The following is a 22019-nucleotide window of genomic DNA, read 5'->3' on the forward strand; positions in this document are numbered from 1 at the left end:
GCATCGTCTTTTCCTCAATCTTAGGTTACATCATGTCAGCCCATTTTTCTTTGGATTGTTTGCTTGCTGGTTTTATTGTTTTTCTCTGTTACCTGTACCTATTCATTATTAACTAATTTCTTGATTACTTTCTAGATTTTTTCGTCTTAGTAAACAAACAACATGACAAAGCATACTTAGTTACAAGACTATGCTTAATATGTATGGATTAGAAGCAACCATTACATTGAATCTCATCATGCTAGATTGATGCATCCTAGTGAAAATCGATTTTTTTGAAGTTCAATTCAATTAAGAACACTTTAACTAATTAACCATGCCTTAAAAGAACTATCAAATGGTAAGGATAGTACTAGATCACTTAGGGAAAACTCTTGGCATGTTTTGGGCTTCGTAGTAACTCAAACCACTCTATACTATATCCCCATGTTTAAAGTAGAGGTTATTTAAATGACACATGCTAGTCAACAGAAGTCATGAGCATTACAACCATAAATGAAAGTTCTATAATTAGGTCTTCGTTGTGACATCGTCACTATATTTCATATCTGGTGTCTCCATTTATAGGTTCCAAGAAGCTTAACAACCTCAGCTACTTATAGGTTTCAAGAAGCTTAACAACCTCATCTGCTTATTTCTATAATCATTCATCTATAGAGAGCACGCAATGTTTAAAATTTGTACAAAGATAAAGCTTATAATGGCCTTGGTGGGCTTAATGGTTAAGAACATGTATTTCCTTGTAAGAGGTCATAGATTCAAATCTAGCGGGAAGTAGAAAAGGTAAACCTCCACAGACTTTAGTGGTCAAATCACTGCAAGGAGGTGGATCGCTTGTCCCATAAACAAGGGGTCTCATAAACCAATTTCGTGTCTGGCTTGGCCATGACCTATTATTATTATTATTATTATTATTCAAGGGAGACTCTAGCTCTATTTGTAAAATTTATTTAACACATGCATAACATCAACATAGAACCAACATCCAGAAACTAGCAAATGTTCTACAGAAACTCTCATGGGACGTGAAGGTTCCACATCTTTACCAAATCCAAAGTAACCAGCACTTGAAGTTTTTCCCCTATCTATATCTCTTGAAACAATTTTGTCATCAAAGTTTGAAATTCTTCGGTAGTATAAGAACAGAGCAAGGCTAACAAATAGAGTAGCTGCAGCAGTGTAGATCCCAACTATAACTGCTTTAGCAAGGCCCCTGCCATGTCTCTCACTGGTGCCATGCCCATTGTTAGATGATATTTGAGCACGAGGAAAAATCAAACCAGAGTTTCCTGGATAGAATGAAGAGTGAGGGAAATTTCGCAAATTTTGTGGGACATAACCTGACAAGTCGTTGTAAGATACATTAAATGCCTTTAAGCTGGCTGGAAGGTTGCCGGGTATTTTCCCAGATAATTGGTTGTGAGAAAGATCGAGGTTGACCAAGACAAAAAGCTTACTGATTTCATTTGGTATGTTTCCTGACAATTGATTTCCACCAAGATTCAATGTCTTGAGCCTGTCAATTGCACCAACTTTTGGAGGAATAGTACCACTCAAATGGTTGTTCGAAAGGTCCAATGTTTCCAGGAAAGAATATTTTGTCACTTGAATGGGGATTACTGATGAAGCAGGGTTTACCGGTAGAATGTCCGGCAGGGGGATAACCCCAGTGAAATTATTGCTAGATAAGTGTAAATGTTCCAAGGTAGACAACGTAAAAAGGCTGGTTAAAAGAGCCCCGTTTAGCTTGTTGAAGCTAAGGTCAATAAAATTAATCTTGGGATACATTCCCAATATAGTTGGGAGAGATCCCACTAAGTTATTGTGGGGTAAATTCAGATAGGTCAATCTTAAAAACTGAGAAGTATCATTTGGCAGGGACCCTGTAAATGAATTCTGGCTCAGATCAAGCACTTCCATATAATTTCCCCATGTCCACATCATAGACAAATCCCCAGATAACTTGTTATCACTCAAATCCACTACTGCACAGATTCCAAATTTTGTTGGCAATGTACCAGATAGTGCATTTGAAGAAAGGTTGAGCACTTTAAGAGTTGTCGTTGCAATATTGTTTACATTGCCCGTGATATAAAATGACAAAAATGAATTAGTAGTTTACAGAGAACAGACTCCAGATTTCTGTTGTTTGACTCCTTTTAGAGTCAAATAACCATGGAAAGATTATCATAATAAATGTAGTAACCACTATCTAATCATCCATCCTGTAAAGTTACATTATAATTTATATGCAGCCATGAAAGTGAATGGAAAATAGTTGGTGCCACTGAGAATAGTTTGATCTACAATGTTTATTAGGGTCGAGTAACATAGAATAATGGATAATGACAAATTAGTGATAAAGGAAACTATTACAAAATCCAGCTCTCAGCATTCATGGACACTCAAGTTTCCTGTCACTTATTAATTCATCTATGCCAGTAGGATCTACATGCAGTGAAAATAAGATTTGACTTCATCAGAATTGGACAACTGACCACTCCATGATTAGTTACAAAGACACAATAAACTACCACAACACCGTATAGTCAATTAATGATAAGGATAATAAAAATGAACATCGATATCCAAGAGAATCCCAAACCATACACTTCTCAGTGTTTGATGACAAATAAAGTTGCTTGATTTTAACCCAGAGACTTCTATAAAGTTAAAAGTACCCTACAACGGGACACATATAAGGACAGTTCATAAGACAAACTATCGTAAATACAGCTCCCCAAGATGACAAAAGTTCACGTTCCCTATCACCCAGTAATTCACCAATCACAATAGAATGTATGTTGCAGGTGTGTTCTGATCGTGTGTAAATTTGAAAATTGAAATAATGAATAGGTAAATACCAACATGAAATTAGCACAGGAAAAGCTACGTTGTCAAACAAATAATTTATTAAATACCTACATAGACATAATAAATTCCAAAAAAAGACCAACAATGGTAATCCCAGCACTCTTGCAAAATATTTGCATGGCAATACGACCAACTTCACATGCAATATTGTTTAAATTAAAATAAAGTTTACTCAAATTCACATTGAGAAGTAATGAAGATAAACTGTAACAAGATGATGCCTTTTATGCTTTGGGTCGAGAAATTATGATAAGAATAATGAGACAACACACTAACAGGCTCTTTTTTTTTTTAAATTAATTTGACCCTCTCCCTTGAGAGATTGGATCGGATTTTAGAGAGGGATGACTTGGAATATGCCATGTCTTAACAGGACCATGTAGGACTTATGCACCAAGGGCAGAGCAGCAAACTCCCAAGATATGGAGAGAAAGCGGATACCCAATAAATATGGACTTGCACTTGCAGGTTCTGTATGTGGGAACCTTAGAAGACCATTTCATCTTTAAATGCCCTGTCTTTATGACCAGCCGGAAACCTCTCTGAGGCAGATCTATCTGCACCTCTAACTCCAGACTCTTTACTTCTTACTTGCAACATTTTGATGATTCCAATCACAAGAGGCATCAAGAACAAAACTCCAATATCAGGTCAGCCAGGCTGCGTAGACTTCAATATATAAAACCAATAGATGGGAAGAATTGCATTACACACTTCTTCTTGACCTTGGATGTTAGAAGATTAACAATTGATAGCCATGTTGATATTGAGTTTCTTCACTGTCCTTCGCACCCTTGTTCTTTTTGTCCATTGGGCTCTCTAGGGTTTGATGATATCTGTTTCAACACTCCATTGTACTCGTTTATTTATTTTATCATTCTCACGGATATTATTTAATTACCGACTCTTTTAACACTTAATTCAGCTTCCCAATGCCTTTTCATCTTTGCAGTTTTTATAATGCTGTTGGAAATTTGTGGCAACTAGTGGAAATTGATATTAAAATTAAAATTAAAATTGAATGTCCACCTTGAGTCTACCATTTCAAAATTCAAATTACATTGGGATCTCTCAAGCAATTTGTTAATCTAAGTAATTATAATTTTGACTAAATTCTTGAGTTGTTTTCTTTTTCTTAGTGTAATGCACCTAATGACTTAATTCAAAAATTCTGCCTTGATACAATACTTGGACATATAGCTCTATGTGAAGCTGCTCTAAATCAATATTACAAACAATACAAGAAAAATCCAAAACATGGCTGCACAAAGAAAGTACCCGAAAGATTGTCGTGGCTGAGATCCAGTTCACTCAAGACTGAAGAATCTTCCATAAAAAGTGCACCCGGTGAAGGTCCAGAAAACCCGTTATTGCTAAGGCGCAAGATCTCGAGGCTGTAAATAAAGTTCAAAGATGGAAGTTGTCCCGAGAACCGATTGTTTCTGATATCGAGAACCTTCAAATTTTCAAAAGGAATTGCACCGTTATAAGCCAGGCTTACATTGAGTTGATTGCTACTGAGATTGAGATACTGAAGCGAGTATATAAGGCCGGACACAATCGGCCACATAGAAGGCAAGGGTCCAGAGAGTTCGTTGTTGCTAAAATCAATGTATTCCGCAGACTGCAACAGCATGAGGCCATTGTCAATGGGACCGCTAAGCTTATTCGAATGCAAATCTAGCTGGCGTAGCTCTCTAAGCTTCTGGAAACCCTGGGGGATTATGTCGGTCAGATTGTTCGATGACAGGTTCAAGTAAATTAGGCGTTGCAGAGAAATTAGGGCATTGTAAGAAGAATCTTCTCATAACCTTCCGAGCATAAGGTCCTAGCTATCCTCAAAATTCTGATCATTCAAGCCCGGCTTCTAATTCAAGCTTGTCTCAAAGTAAGAGGAGAAGAGACTCCTATAAAAGCCATCTAGGCTCATCACTTTGCTCCCATTGATGAGGATTAACCTACAGTGAGAAGAATACTTGGAGTCGTATGGACTAAGTAAGATTCTTTGTCTTCAGCCCTCATATATATTCATACACGAGGTCAGATCAATATTTGTTTTTATTTTTAGTAACATTGTTGTCATTAAATGTACTCACATCAGCGAATATTTGGATACAAGGAAAGATCAAGGCATACAGTGAAATTTATCTGGAAGCCCCGTAACATGTTCATTAAAAGAAGCAGTCTTTTATAGCTGTGGCAAAGATGTGTTTGAGCTGACAATGAAGTGCAGGTCAGCAGACTAGTGAGCACTATTATTGATATAATTAGCGGGAACCTTCAGTAGCACATTTTGCATGAGAAGACATCTTCAAGGGTTACAGGTGCACATTGTCAGGTGTTGATGAACAGTCAGTTAGCTTTGCATCATTGCTGAGAGCTTATGATGTCACCAATATCCTTATGTCAGAGATTTCTTCTCTTGATAAATCCAAGGAGTTAGCATGAATCCTCCACTGGCTTGTCACTGATTTTAGGCTTCTGCTAGTAACAAGTATTAGATCCTTGAAGCAGAAATCAGTTTTTCAACAACAGTTCCATCGACATATCTACAATATTTGATGGCATGCATAGCTTGGATTCTCTCTGAACTATTTAGATTCCAGAGTGTGGCAGAAAATGTTAGGAATAATGTAAATGACAAGATACGACTCTGAATCAAGGGAAGCAAGGCTACTCTAGGTCCTATCTAGAAGTTGGATAAATCTATGATATCCCAGTTTAGTCTTGAAGCAGGTCAATAGTTCAAAACCCTAGGAAGAAAATAATGATGAAGGTTGCAATCTGAGCAACATTGAAAGTACCTTATCTTGAAAGGAACCAGGACCTGACCCTTGCAACAACCTCCTCATTAAATAAGGAAACTGAGAAGACCCTGATCTTGAATCTTTGAAGGAGGATGGTTGGACCTTTGCACAATGGAATAATAGCAGTCATAAAGCAGCTGGATAATTGAAAATATGTAATAGATCCATGAAGATGATTTTCTCTCTGATCTGAATAAAAACATTTCTGAAACTCTCTGACTCAATTGCAAAGTCTTATTTTAAGATGAGGGTCAGATTGATGAAGTTTTCATAACTATCTGAAGCAAGGCTTCAGAGGGAGCCATAGAATCCTCCGTAAAACTGTATAGATGACTATGGCTCATGAACCCAAAGCAGAATGACAAGAAAAAGTATTTATGACTTGGGCAAGGTCACTTTCCCATATTTAGAGGGTGCAATGACTTTCAAAACCTGATGAAATGGAGAAACCATTGATCCCTGGTTTTCTTGCGCCTTATTTATTGATAGATGCTCGCTACTTGTTGTGATAAAAAATACGTTGCCAGAATATGAGACTCCATGAATGCTGCCAATTACGAGAAAGCCATCCAGAAGAAAGGGGGCTGAAGACAGGAGTAGTTTGGCAAAGCCATTTTCTGAGCCATCTAAAAAAAACACATTGGACAGCGACCGACTTCAATCTCCATACTTGCACAGGTATATTGAAAATCAGGGCAAAAGAAAATGCCAAATCAGCTGCTATATTAGTTGCATTATGATACATCTTGAAGATTTGAACCATCTTCAGTTTTATACGCTGCTTTTTGAGGGACTGGACATTCAGAATCGTTTCCTTAGACATAGAAATGGAGAATTTATTTTTCCCACTTGCTCGGTTATTCAAAAGAACAAATTGGTAAGAAGAATCCATAGTCACCAGAAACAGGATAATTTGGTATACAGTCACCAGTACTTCGTGGAGCATGAGACTTTACTTTTCAATGTAACCTGTGTGGCAAAGTCGAGCATACATCCTAATGGAGCGTGGCACTTCACTACCACGGTGGGAAAGTTATTGGGAAAGTTTGAGCATATTAGAGTTTGGGAAAAAAAATTGAAGTTCGGGGAAAACTGAAAATGAACGTTTCCTGTTAATTGAAAACGAATGTCTTTATTCGAGAATGGGTGTTTCCCTCATTTTATTCAATTGAGTAACTTCTTCACCCTTTGCAAGTGCCTCACTTGCTCAGAATGGCAGAGTTAAACGTTTCTAAGAATGGTCACTGTCTTTACATTCAGTAATTTCCATTGGTGATGGCAGAAGCAACATCGTCCAGATCAAGCATTTGAAATTGGATCAACCATTCTATTCACATTCCCTATCGTAGAATTCAAGTATTGTGATTATAGACTCTGGCTATTTTCAAACTTTCAAGATCAGGTAAACAGATTGGGATTTATGATTATCCTAGGAACCCAGTAATAAGCTTTTTCGCGACTAGAACCGACTAAAAAAAAAAAACTAATAAACTTTTGGCAAAAGCCAGCCATCACCTGATAAATTATTCGATCCGAACCCTATTTTCCTTTGTTTCCAGATCCAGATAAACATGTCTATTTTAACCTATGAACTAGAACTGAAAATGTGCGGTGATTTTCCACTTCGCATTATCACATGGCAGGCAAACAAATACCATAAATTGTGTGGCCATTTTCTATTTTTACCTTACCCATGGCAGGCAATGAAATATGGGAAATTTATTCCATAAAGAGTTAATGCAAACAAAACCCAGATCCACAGACAACAAACAACCACTCATATCATATATATTCATGATTAATATAGATTGCAACATTGATTTCATTATTGATTGTCATGACAAAACATGCGGGAGGAGTGCTACCCACCTCAAATTTTTATTTGCTCATTTTGGAGAAGACTAGCAGATAATCGAACCGGCGCAATTTCATCACGAAATCACTGATTTCTGCCCTGAGAATCCATGATGTCGGGGGCTTTTATCTCAATCAGGTTCTCCATCAACAACAAGAAATGGCTTCCCTCCATAAAACAGTGCGGGGTTCTAATAACTTCCGTTGTTTAAACCTGGACTCTATATCTTCGCCACTCGCCTCTCTATGTTTGCAAATTCATAAATAGTTAGACAGACATCGATACCATACTCTGAGAGCCGCTCATACCAGTGTAAGAGTTACTCCCGTACTATAAACATTTTCAAGTCCAGAAATCAGGTTTATGATGAGGCAATTTAAGATCTGTAAATGGGTGCAAGGTGGGCTTTGGAGGCAAATTTGAAGAATCTATATATTAGAATTGTGAGTCCTTATGAGGGTTACAAATTCTTACAGCGGAATTTGGGTTTAGTGGGTTTTGGGCCCAGATTATGAACTAAAGCTCTGATACCATGTGTAAGGACCTGAATCCTATTATTAGAGCCTCTATTCCGTTATACACTAACAGATCTATTTTTCTGTTAATTTATAAATAATAAAATGAGCTTGCTGACCTTTTCACATAACTTAAAACATTTAACATCTTATCATTTTATCATAAGCAACATAAATTAAGGTGAGCATTCCATTGATATCAACTTAACAAGAGTAGTCCATGGAAAAATACTTGTTCCGGCGGTTGATGATGATACCTTTATCTTATAGCTCCAGCTGAACGCTCCTTCTAACCGACCCAACCAGATTTACCTCCCAGCCAACTAGGAAATAAATTCCTAGCCCAGGAAACCTCCACAGGTTCCCTAGCCCTCCGTGCCCAAGTCCAACCAGATATAGTGTGTCCTCAAGAAGAATGTGCAAAACAAGATATGATACTTTCCTCCTCTCAAACCCAAGAAACCTCCACAGGTTTCCAAGGTCTCCCAAAATCATAACAAGGCCAAACAATCACAACCAACCCCCACAATCCTAAGCAAAACTTCAACTCCCCCCCCCCCTTTTCTTGCTTCCCCCTTCCCTTTTTATACCCTCTTTCCTCAACCACCTCTCATTAATGTCATTAACTCTCACCCATCCTTGGTTGACTTCTCTTCTTAGCTAGGAGTACATTTGGAATTGTGACATGAATATAAAATTGAGAATTTAATGGGAAAGGATCATGTCTTCTCCCAAGTAAATATGAAAAGTACATTTGGGAATGTGAAGTGTAATTACATGGAGAGGACCATGTCTTCTCCTTAGTAAATGTGAGGGTACATTGGGGAATGTGAAATGAATAAATATATATTGATGATAAGATGGAGAGGACTATGTCTTCTCCCAAGTAAATGTGAGGGTACATTGGGGAATGTGAAATGTACTTACATGGAGAGGACCATGTCTTCTCCTTAGTAAATGTGAGGGTACATTGGGGAATGTGAAATGAATAAATATATATTGATGATAAGATGGAGAGGACTATGTCTTCTCCCAAGTAAATGTGAGTGTACATTGGGGAATGTGAAATGAATACATATATTATGAAATAATGGAAGGAGACCATATCCTACATAATATTCAATTTGAGAAGGTAAGTGGGGAATTTGAATAATGGAAATCATAAATTTATATTAGACCAATATTTCTCAATATTTTCAGATAATGTAAATATTAACAAAATTTATAGGATAAGATTTAAGTGGGGCATTACATGCTACCCAATTTTATCACTCGTTCCTCAAAAGACAAGTCTCCTTTAAGCTCTTTTCAATTGACTCGTAAATTATGAAAAGATTGTCGAGCCATTGGCCTCTCTAGCTCGTTTAAGGGACCGAAAGTGCTATCCCTCCTTTAGATTTTAATCTTTTTGACCTAAGGGATTATTACACAAAAAGATCGAGCGCTTGTTTTGTTCGGCTCTTTAAAAGTATCGAAAATTCATCCCTTCTGTATTGTTTTATACTTTTTCGGACTTAAGGGATTAGATGACGAAAAAGGAATTTTGGAGTTTCCTTTACGTCCCTTTTCAGACTCTCTAAAATTGAAAAGGACTGAGTTATCTTTGTCGTTAAACTCGTTAAAACTTAATAGCGACAAACTTGTCCATAACAGATAAGAACAAGTTTCACTATCGCTAGGCTCGTTAAAACATAGTGATGGGTTTGCCCAAAGGGAAAATTATAGAACAAGCATATGTTATCCTCCTCAAGCTTGACAAAAATAAAGAGGTATTGGTTAGCAATGACTGGGGAAAAATTGGGAAGAAAAATTGAAGAAACTTTGTTGGTAGCAAGTCGCTCTTGAACATGACACTTTCACTCCGCATCCAAGTCGGGTTGGGTTGTTTCATTCACCGGTCACATCACCATGGTCCCATCACACCATCCACATTTGGGGTTAATGCTACCAATCCATCATGTCAGTGTCACCGATATGTTCAAGAGAAGTCATTCAGAGAATTCACCTGTGTCTCACCCGCTACAATACATTTACACTCCATTCTTTAATGACCGCCACCCTGAACCTTATGTCATCAGATCGTTTTCACCTCCATTAGAATCATTTGTTCCGTTCTGTGTCATTAATGTGGGATTCATTAAGGCCCTCCTGTGACGGATCGATTCTTGTTGACATCAGCTCATTATCCAAGAATTCTATCTAGGAACGCCTCGTTCAGTACTTTGAAGCTTGCATGCCTCAATGGCAAGTATCTCACTTCCGGCAACAGGTTTACATCAATGGCCTTCGACTGAAAGATTTTGCGTGGTGTTCGACGCCAAGTCCTTTATTCACACCACATGAATTGTACTGCAGTACCTTGAGGGTCATTATCATTATCGGTGATTCCTCTCGCGCCTGTTAACAGGTTACATCATTGGCTGGTAATCAGGCGATGTCTTTCCATGTTCGACTCCAGAACATCTCTCACATGGATAGACTTGTACTTCGAGTGAAGATCGAACAAGATTGAAAACCCCGGATCTAGTTTCATCCATCCGGGCTGCGATATATATTCAAGGAAATAAAGACATCAAATGTACATCGTTGCTACACAGATAATCATCTAGTCAAAGGGATGATGGCTCTACCAGAATCATCAGTCTACACTCAGACGATTGTCTGTCCTATGTACATGAAAATGAATTTATAAAGCTAAGCATGGGAATGCCCGCCTAAGCTATATCATGAAAATATTATGAAGATAATGTATTGTATTGTATCTTATTACAGGTCTCCTCCCAGCTTGAAAGAACTTTGGATCCTCATAATAAAGCATTTCACCCGACATCAAAAGATTAACGACCTCATGCTTTAGGGGGAAACTGTTATAGAAATTTTTGGGCACTGCAACCCCAAGCATGAAATTTCCATAAACCAAGGGCTCCTAAGTCCCTAAAAGTGTTGTTCTAACCCCTAAAGGAACAAGGTCAACTGATTACAGCTTCTCCCAGAAGTTCTCCATGAAAAACTGCTCAAAATTGGTCAAAATAGGATCATTTCAGCTACTCCATAGGCAAAGTGCGTTGCATCTCAACTAAGTACACTCTATGGGTGCGTTGCATTTCAAAAATCCCTTCTATGGGGTGCGATGGGTGAGAAGTGAAAAATAGAAGTGTCAATCCGCGAGGCGGAGAGGCATGGAATCTTCCAGAAACTTCTCCTGTGACACTTGCATCTCTGAATTCGACCAAGGATGAGTAAGAGATCATCAATTTCCAAGTTGAAACAAGAAATATCAGAGGGAAGACACTAATCAAATCAAAAGCTGACTCATCTCCCTTACAAATATCTATATATGGATCCCTCATCCCAGAGATCCAGAGGCTGGAATTTTGCATCTTGTAAGGAATTGTTGTTGGTTTCTTGAGACAACATCATAGTGTTGGGTGATCTAAGCTTTGTATGAGGTGAATAAGGGCTTACTTTCTGAGAGGATGATGCTGGGTCAGAACAACTGGTTGTAACTCCCTTGGCTCTTTCTTGGTATCAATAAAAGCTATTCAAGTTTTCCTCCATACTGATGTGTCATTTATGTGTTATGCATTTGTATGGTCAATTTACATCTGATCCTAGATTGTTTATGATTATAGATCCATGTTCTTGTATAATGTTATGCTACTATGATCCTACAGGTACTCTGTGAAGCTGGGCGTACAAGGGAGCAAGTAGTGAAAGACTATCAAGAGAGAGAGGAATCGAACTAGGAGATTAGTGCAAGACAGAGGTTGGTCTTCTTTGTTCTTCTCTCATCTATATTTCATAAAGGAAAAACAAAAGTAGCTTTGCTTTGTTTGTTTCTAAGGTAGCTACCACACCTTAGTGGGATAAGCAGTTCTGTGTAGACACTTTTCACTGTAACAATCCTCCTCTAGATCTTCAGGTTCCTACTTCTGGATCTTCGTGGTGGCAATGGTGGCGTTGAGCTCTGCATCAATAATCTGCTTCCCCTTGTCATTACCCTTGTCAGGTTGTGACTTAGATTTGGAACATGCATCTGATTCTAAAATCTTTAGCTTGGCCACCAGTGACTGCTTGGCCCGACACTCACTTGTGTTTTGAGTGGAGCTCTTATGGATCTCATGCCACTTTCTCGTGTTCTTTTTTGGCTTCACGGTGCTGTTCGTTGCTTGCAGCTTTGGTGGGTTGTCTTGGGCCAGCCCGCCTTGGCTTTGTCCTTTGTTCTACAGTTTGGGGGCACCTTTCCCTTGCTTCGGATTTGTAGATCCAAAGTCTTGCTTATTCTATTTAAACTTTTGCTCGACCTTGATGGCATATGTGTCTGCCGTGCCGAGCGAGGGGATGTTCAGGAATTCTATTTCTTCTTGGATGTACTTGTTTAGGCAACCATGTATTTGAGTAAAAAATTCTTCTTTGAATCTTTAATACCCAACTTTGTGCGAAAGGTATGGAAAATATTGGTAAACTTTGGCACGTCTTCGTCCCTTCCTTGCCGCAGCATCGTCCACTTTATGTATTGATCCTCATAGCTTCCGACAGGGTAGTACTGCTCCTTGAGGGCATCTCGGAATGAATCCCAAGTGGGTGTGGTTGAAAGTAGTGAGCCTGTACTTTCATCCTTCTACTCGCAGTAGGTTTCCCAATAGTCCTTGACGTGGGGGGCTGCTTTGAGAAGAGTGAAAATAATCTTTTCCCGACTAGAAAAATCATGAACAGAAAAATAACCCCCTAGCAAATTTAACCATTTATCAACGACATCTACGTCTATCTGACCCTCGAATATGGGGATTTCAAAATTAAATTTAACCTTCTTTGGTGTGGCGTTTCCAGAGTAGCTATTGGAAGCCGATGTGTCACCCCTGGGTCGTCGCAGAAGTATTGGGGCAAAGTTGTCCATCATCACGTTCCTTTGTCACTCGAGGGCTTCTTCGAGCAAGATTTTGATAGGATTTCCTACCCGCTCGTCTTTCTTTTCATCCGCCATGGGAGGCAGTTGGGATTTTCAAGGCTGGTCTTGCAAATCTTCGACCAGTTCAGGCCCTAACTCCTTATATCCCGACCTCGTTGGGGACATGCAAAGAAAAGAAGAGAAGAAAACAGACCCCTCTAATACCACTGGTCCATATTTAAACAAGAATGCAACAAATTACAGAGATAACCATAAACACAGAGATGTAGCAGAAATAATACTTCATTTCATTAATGTAAAATACTGAAATATGATTACAAACAACAATGGAAATAAACCAGCTAGGGCGATGGTAGCTTATCTCTGAGAAGAGATGTGGCCTATTTATTCTTGAGCAATAATGGAAAACCCTAAACATCAAAAATCCTAACCCTAGAAGATGAAACACCAAACTGTGGGCCTCGTTTGGGTAAATTGGTACATCAACTTCCTGGGGTCGTAACTTTGGCATACAATCTCTATTTGACATGCACAATATCTTGTTAGAAAGATCTATCTGAGAGCTACATCTTTGGGATGAGAAACATCGGTTCATGGTCCCATGTTTCTCCCAATTTTCCCAAAAAATGTCATTTAAGTCCTCAAAACGGCTCCGGAAGTTCAGGACCCAAAAACTACTAAAAATAGTAAACTGTGCTACAGTTAAGAAAATTGAAAAGCTGAAAGAAACAGTGGTGGGGGTCCAAGTGGACTTGGAAGGTGGCCACCAATATCCACTTGGATCACTCCGGTATTAGCTACACCATACTTAAAAAAAACCTTTATAGTGGAATGTGATGCCTCAATAAATGGAATTGGTTTTGTTTTAATCTGTGAAGGGAGAGCATTTATTTTGAAAGTCACCCAGTCAAGGGAAAGTATTTACAAAATCCTATTTATGAGAAGGAAATGTTGGCAATACTACATACACTGAAGAAATGTTGTGCTTACCTAATAGGAAGACAATTCAAGGTAAAAGCAGATCATGATAGTCTTAAATACTTCTTGGAACAAAGACTACCCTAAAAATAGTAGCAAAAATAGGTCAAAATATGTTGGGTTATGACTTTGAAATCATCCAAAAAAAAGGGAAGAAAAATGTTGTAGCAAATTCACTCACAAGAAGGGATGGGGTTGTGGAAGCATTTCTTTGTGCCATTTATATTATCCAAAATGATTATATAAATTATGTAAAGGATGAATGAAATAAAGTTGAAGAGGTACAGACACTCATTCAAAAGTTGTAGAAAGATCCCAGAGCATCTAAATCATTTACTTGAAAACATAATTCATTGTGGTACAAACATCACTTAGATCTATGTAGGAAATCCCAACTTAAACAAAAGGCTCTTTTGGAATTGCACACCTCTCCTATAGGAGGGCACTCAAGATTTCTAAAGACTTACCATAGGTTCAAGAAGGAAATTTTTTGGGATGGACTTAAATATGATATTCAAAAGTTTGTGGCAGAATGTTTGTTTTTACAATAAAATAAAGTTGAGACAAATAAGCCCTAGGTCTTTTACAGTCATAGTTATTTCAACTCAGCGTTGGGAAGAGGTATCAATGGATTGTATCACATGTTTACCTAAGTATGAAGGAAAGAGTGACATCATGGTGGTAGTTGATATAATTACCAAGTATGCACACTTTTGTGCACTATCTCATCCTTTCAAAGCCAGTACAATCACTGTCGGATTTATGGAAAAAATTCAAAAGATACATGGAAACCCAAATATTATTGTAAGTGATAGAGATCCCATTTTTAGTAGATTTTTTTGGACAAAATTATTTTCTTTCCTTGGTACTCAATTAGCTCATAACTCATCTTATCATTCTCAATCTGATGGGAAAATTGAAATAATAAACAAATATTTGGAAGGATATCTTCATTTCTTTATATCCGATAAACAAATACAATGGATCAAGTGGTTACCCTTGGAGGAATGGTGGTATAACACTTCCTTCTATACTGCAGCAAAAATGGCCCCATTTATGGCACTTTATGGATATCATACACCACCCATCACATCGTCTTTAAGAAACAACTATAAGGTTCAAGTAGTGGAAGATCGCATCAAGCATAAACAAAAATTCCTCCAACTCTTAAATGATAACTTGACTCTAGTGTAGAATAAAATGTAACAACATGCATATCAACATCGCAATGAAAGAATTTTTGACGTGGATGATTGTGTATTTTTACAACTATAACCATATAAAAAAATGTCACACAAGAAAGCTAGGAAGGATAATAAATTACCACCCAACTAATATGGCCCTTACAAGGTGTGGAAAAATATTGGTACTATGTTATAAAAATTGGAGTTGGCTATATATTCATGAGTACAACTAGTTTTCCATTATTCATGCTTAAAGAAGGTTATAGGTGACAAGCTTCTAGTTCAAATTATATTGTGAGAACTTGACGAGGAACGAAAAATCATGTTCGAGCATGAAGCAATCACATAAAAAATAATCTGATAGCTATGAAGCATATAAATTTTAGAGTATCTCATTAAGTTGAAGAACTTACTTGTTGAAGACTCCACATCGGAGGATGATTATTTTATTCAAAAGCATCAAAAGCTTCTCATGCATTGAGGAGAATTTTTTTTTGAAGGAGAGGGGAATGCTAGGTCCTATAATACTATTGTAGCCCCATATTGTTAGTTTTGTGCCCCATAGAATCCCACTATTGTTATTTTTGTGCCCCATAGAATCCCACTATTGTTATTTTTGTGCCCCATAGAAGCCTGCTATTTTCATTGTTGCACCCTTACATTATGTGTTATGTAGGCCCTAATTATATTTTAACCCCTTAGACTCCTATATATACCAAGAAGGGATTGTCATTTGAATCATCCAATAATTTTTCATTTGTGTGATGTAAAAGGAGGTCACCCCCTCAAAGAGGCTTATTTTCAAGTCACTGATCTATATTTTCTTCTATCTTTGTGATTTTCTTACACAACAAACTTTGAAACAAAGGTATCTGGAGAAACAAAGGCATGTATCAATGGAAGGAATTATGTAACTGAAGTTTCATTTAAATATTAAACCATTTGAATTATTTTTGGTGTAGAGAAGATATTTTTTTGTGTAAATAACTTGTCAAAATACTAATACTTAATTGCAAAAGTAAATGCGTTCATCCCAATGGGGACTAGTATTGCGCTCCTATGAACCATAATGTCAAAAATGTACCTACAATGGAAAGCAAGAAAATGCATCCAAGAATCAGCTTAGTTCATGACAACATATCCATCAAAATTGAATAATTAAACACTTGTATATAGAGAAAATGAATGTTCCAAGATTTCGTAATAATCACAACATGCAATAGAAAAAACGATGATTGTTTGGCTATTAGTTGTATTTTGGATTCATGATTTCTTCAAGGAATTTCTTTAGTTTAGCCCAAATGAAATATTTCACTATATGGAAAATAATATCTTATTTGACACATTCATTGAATATCTCCTCCTCAATTTCCCTAGCCTCTTCTTGTAGTTGCACATCCAAGACATAGTTATGGTTGTTAACAATAACAAAAGTGATTAGCCATTTTCTAATTTCCTCTATAGTAAAATTAGTTATACTATCAAAATTTGTTTCCTTTGACTATTTTAAGTTCTCCAATTTAACCATTAGCATTTATTTCAAAATTAATCTAGAGTCACATGTGAAGCGTAGACCGTTTAAATCTCAAACAATCACTACCACCTTGACATAGGAATCAAATATTATACTCTCTATGTATGCACATTCAAAAATAATTTTCTCTAGTGTTCTGATTCTCTCAAACAATCTAGCTTTGACCTACTTCATTTGATTAACATCCAGGAGTCCTTGTTGTTCTTTCTCTAGATCAAAGACAAAATCAAGCTTTTGACTAAAAATAAGTAATTCATTGTCTTGAAATCCATATCTCCCTCAAGATCACTTGAAACCCACTTGACAAATGACAGTTCTTTGTACTAAATGTTGCATATTGAAGGCTTTCTATCGTGCATGTTCATTAATTTTGACTAGGTTAACGTGCATGTTCATTACTAATAATATATGATTTCACTGCATTAAGGAGGTTAACGGGTTTATCAAATCTATGGGGTGTGCTGGGGGTAGGAATTTCCAATGGTGGTGCACGTATTGCTAGTGGATTCATTACCAAAGGACTTAAATACATAACATATTATTAAGCTCTTTTATTCTCACTTTTAGTCTTAAATTTTATGCTTCTTATTCACTAATAGAATGTACAAGTACATCACTAGTATATTGATGCAATTTCATAAGCCTTGTGGCTCCAACCCTAAACACATGAACATATTTATGCTCGATCAATAAATTTTCTATTACAAACTTTTACTTTTTCTATCCTCAAATTTTTATTACCCCTATCATAATTTGCATTTTCCAATGTGACAGGATGGTCATCAAAAGTAGTGACTTCTTCAGTAATTTATTCCATTATATTTTGATTTTTTGTTGAACAAGAACTAACCTAATTAGGTGGTATAGCATTTTCAACTTCCATGTCCATAGCTTCTTCAATGCTTCTTTTTTTGGGGCGGCTTTGGATTTGGATGGTTCAACCATGTGTGCTCCTTATTGAGGGAACCTTTAAGGAGGTTCTTCATCATATCCACCATTTAATATCCCATCATGAACTAGTTTTCCAATTTTAGTATATTTTCTATTCCTTTGACTAGAAGATAAACTCAAAATAGTACCAGGTGTGCAAGATTTATATCATTGCATAGGATTTGTCCCTCTTTGCTTGTATTTTTCTCCCATTACAATGTTAGTTTCTTCAATAATTTATTTAGTATCTATTAGCAGCTCTTGATTTTTTGTTACTGCGTGGCGACTCTCCTCGCTTTTCTCTCTAACTCTTGGAAAAAAATTCATGTACCTAATAGTTTCTAGGTGTGTACTAAATAAGCTTTCTATATTAAATGCTTCAAGGGCTACAACTTCACTTAAGTTAAAATAATCAAAAGGCTCTGAAAGCTCTATAACATGAGCCACATTATTCATAGTGTCTTCTCCAATAGTAAATGGAAAGGAGATAAATTGTGTTTTATTTTTGCATTCAAATATAATTAGACAGTTGCGGTATTTCTTTAAGACTTCAACAACAAAATATTTATCTATAACAAAATCTAGAAACAACAATGGCTTACCTTCAAATCCATAAATTTGAATTAGCGTATTACTTTCTCTTTCTTCATGCACCCGTTTTACCCATAGGAAAAATTGGGCTTATGCAAATATTTGATGGGGCTCTTGTTCAGTTATTAGGTAATTGATTTGCTTTACAAATAAATCTTGGATTAGAAAAAAAATCAAAGAAACTTTCTGCCTCCATAGTATGGGATAACAAACTGCATTGGTTCTTGGTTGAGATTGAATTTAGGAATATAGGGTAAGACGTCAAAGACATGGATAGAGAAAAGGGTTTTCAAATACGCCATCATAAAGATCTATTTCTCTTAGAAAAATTGACTAATTGAAAATATAATTCATTTGAAATGACATCAGCCTAGAATAATATACAATATTTTTTGTATGAGTGAAAAAGTAGATAGAGAATTCATTTTGGGACATTCATTGTAGTTTCTTGTCCCATAGCATAGTCACAAAGCCAACAAAATCTCCTAAATAACCACGTAAACAAAGAAATATCTAGGAGGAAAATATCAAAAGGAACTTGAGAAGTTGGGGAATGAAGTCTTGAACAATGTTAGCCCCTTCTACTTGTGACTTCAGGAAACTATATGCTTCCAACAATTTTAAGGCGCACTTATTCAATTCTAGTACCTTGAATATCAATCTAAATGCCTTGGTATTTAGAGAAATATTCTCCATCGCTAGCATATTTTTTCTTGTTCGTGAATCAAAATTGTTTGTGAACAAATAAACAATTTCTCTTAAACCAAAAACTTTTGGAACACATGCAACAATTTCTATTCTTCTTGTCTAAATCTTATTGCTATTTTTCTCTTCCATTGGTAGATTCACATACTTCTCATACAAAGTTGACCAATGAAAGTTTTCATTGATACGATCAATTGAGTGAATCATATTAGTGAAAATAACTTCTTTCCTTCCTTTGATATCCATTTATGCTTTATACTTAAAAATACTCTATTAATTAATAATGTTCTCAATGTTGTTTAATTGCACATTTCTTGATTCCCTTCATAATCACCAATTGATACTATTTCGTGTGTGAAATTTATTATACAGGACACTCTCAATAAATAAAAATTAAAGATACCAAAGCCAACATTTATGGGAAGTATTGGAAATAAATCTTGAAATTCCAAATCCATCTCATCCATTTACTCTACACTTTAATCCCACTTTAATATCATCGATATATCTACCCTAAGAGACATAAATTTACGATCAAAAATAAATATGGATTCTTTGTGATCATGAAAATTAGCTTAGATGTTGTCAATAATCAATCTAAATAAAAATCATGTAAGGAAAACTGCAAATAAATAATGCATGGAGATGTGGTTAGTTACCTCTACTATGAAGTAACTTGATGGCTGATATGGTCCCCACCACTATGTCAATATCAATGTGTTCTATTTGATATCAAACTACAAAAAATTTGAACTGAATTTGATTTAGGAATAACTTGAAATGCAATTTTGAAAACTAGGGTGCAAAGCTAACTACCACAACATGTTCAAGTCGGTTATGTAGAATAGGAAATATAAACTTTATTTTGGAATGTTTTGTACCTCCGCATACATTCCCACTCCGCACATTTCTTTTGCATACCTCCCTGTGGCACAACACTACATATTAGTCAATTAGTTAATGGTTTTAGATTATTAAAGTTTGTGGCATGAAAATTTTGGTTTATGTGTGTATTGAATGTGAAATAAGGGTGGGTGATTAACTCTCCCCATTACTATGTGATCCAGGTGGCTCCAAAGAGACTCAGAAATCAAAAAGGGCTCAGGAAAGGCTCAAAAATAAAAGCGTTCACAAGTTTATGACACCAATACCAAGCCATATAGATCAACAATAAATTTTCAATGATGCAAACGAAGCCTCAATCTGAGTCTGTATGATCAACTTATTGTAGTTTAAAGTTTAACAAGACAATGAAAAAGAAGGGCTCACAGTATGCCACAAGGCATCCCATTCATCAAGTGGGACCCACAATGTACATGGAAACCGATCAACTATTGACACTTGACATTCCATCATTGGTTCCTTTCCCTTGCAAAAAAGATAATATATATAAACACTCCCATAAAAGACAAAAACCATATAAAAACAAAATCAATTTAAAATCATATAAGGTTATTTCAAAAACATAAATATATATATATATATAACAATATGGTTGATATTTTAACCATATAGACAAAACAAAATGCCAAAAAGTGAAAACCAATGAATTTATTAAACACATCCATATATGTTGGTTAGTTTACTATATGAAAAAGGGTTATATTAACATATGGTTATATATTATTAGAAAAGGAAATGAATGAAATGGTTTGTTGACCATATACAAAGCCAAAAAATACGACGTAGTCTAACGAGAATGCTTTTTTCCCTGAAAGTTATGGAAATTCCGGCCATATTTTGAAAAAAACCGGCAGGGATTTTTGTAAATGTAAGTAAAAGATGTCAAATTTCATAATTTTGGGTGCCCTGGAAGTTTTTGATGGTGTTGAATCCATTTCCACCATCAAAAAAATGATTCAAAAACTACATCTACAATATTTTTTTGAAATTTTTTTGCTCGGATTCCGACCAGCTTTGGCTGTCTGGGCAATTCCTCCACCTCCATAGATGACTCCAACAAATACCTTTTACATATTAAAAAAGATTTTTTATAACCATATTAAACATGGCCTGGTGGATAGCTATAACTGTGTTTATTAAACGAATTATGCCAAAAAAATAATGGGTCTGCAGGAACCCACAACCCTTTTATTTGCCAAATGTTCCAATAACCCCCCGACAACCATGGTTCCAGGTGAGCACCCTTTATAATCTCCGTCTGCGAATTTGTATAAAGGCTTAGGAACCAGAGTAGGATGGAGGAGGGAGCGAAAAACTCAACGCAACGCTGGGCCATGCTTGGCATGAAATTTGAGAAGAATATACTCTGATGTAGGGGTGGAATCTTTAGATTCCCTTGGACATTGATTTTTTCTAGAGGCAGAAGTATATACACTTTATACTCATTTTTCTCAGTTTTCCATAAGAAATCTGATGGTGTATTCATTTTCTTGATTGGAGTAGCAGATCTTCAAACAACTTGCAGGGAGGAATCTTTATGTAATCATGAGGAATCTAAAAGATTCCATTGGGGACAAATTTACACTCAAACTAACCACAATTTTGCTAGGAGTCTGATGGCATGATCGATTTTCAGATCTGAGCAACATATCTTCAATAAAATTGCAAAGATTAATCTTTGTGGAATAATGAGGAATCTAAAAGATCTAGGGTCCAAATTTTGACAGTGTCGGAATCAGGCCGACTTTATACACATTTTACTTAGTTTTTCACAAGGAGCATAGTGGTGAAGTTAGATTTGTCATCTGTGCAGCCGAATTCCAGTCAACCAGTGAGAAGGAATCTTTGAGATTCTCGAAGGTTTAGATTTTGATGGTGTCACAAACGGGTCAGGTTTATAGTCATTTGACACGATTTCATGCCATGAATTCTACGGTGCAATCCATTTCTTCATCAGAGCTATGCATTTTTAGGCCATCCATGGAAGTGGAGGTATATAATGCAATTATGCCATGTTTTTCTTTGATTTGTTGAGATGATGATTTTGATGTTGAGATTCTTGTTTAGCTTTCTATTGGAGGATACTTGTATTCCACTTCATGTGAGAACTTGATATCTTGTCATGCTAATGGAAGGCCCATATGAGTGAGATTTCCTATAGGAGAACGTCTCATGGAGAGACATGCCACTCTAGTTGAGGGAGTTTATCTATGTATTGACAAAGAATGTTGTTA

The 22019-nt window shown here is 36.4% G+C and overlaps 1 protein-coding gene across 1 annotated transcript in view; it reads right to left on the reverse strand.

Annotated features, from left to right (window-relative positions):
* Nucleotides 1-933: 933 nt before the first annotated feature.
* The window catches only part of LOC149265143 (putative inactive receptor kinase At5g10020), a 96970-nt gene continuing 75884 nt past the window's right edge, over nt 934-22019 (reverse strand). Inside the window, exons 2-3 of the mRNA XM_089401895.1 lie at nt 4144-4674; nt 934-2078 (exon numbers count right to left, since the gene is read on the reverse strand). Of these exons, the coding sequence (XP_089258021.1) occupies nt 934-2078; nt 4144-4674 (1676 nt within the window). The remainder of the gene's footprint in view (nt 2079-4143; nt 4675-22019) is intronic.

Source organism: Pinus tabuliformis, chromosome 6 (assembly GCF_031772625.1).
Source record: "Pinus tabuliformis cultivar Carrire ecotype Pingquan chromosome 6, CPIR1, whole genome shotgun sequence".
Taxonomy (NCBI): Eukaryota; Viridiplantae; Streptophyta; class Pinopsida; order Pinales; family Pinaceae; genus Pinus; species Pinus tabuliformis.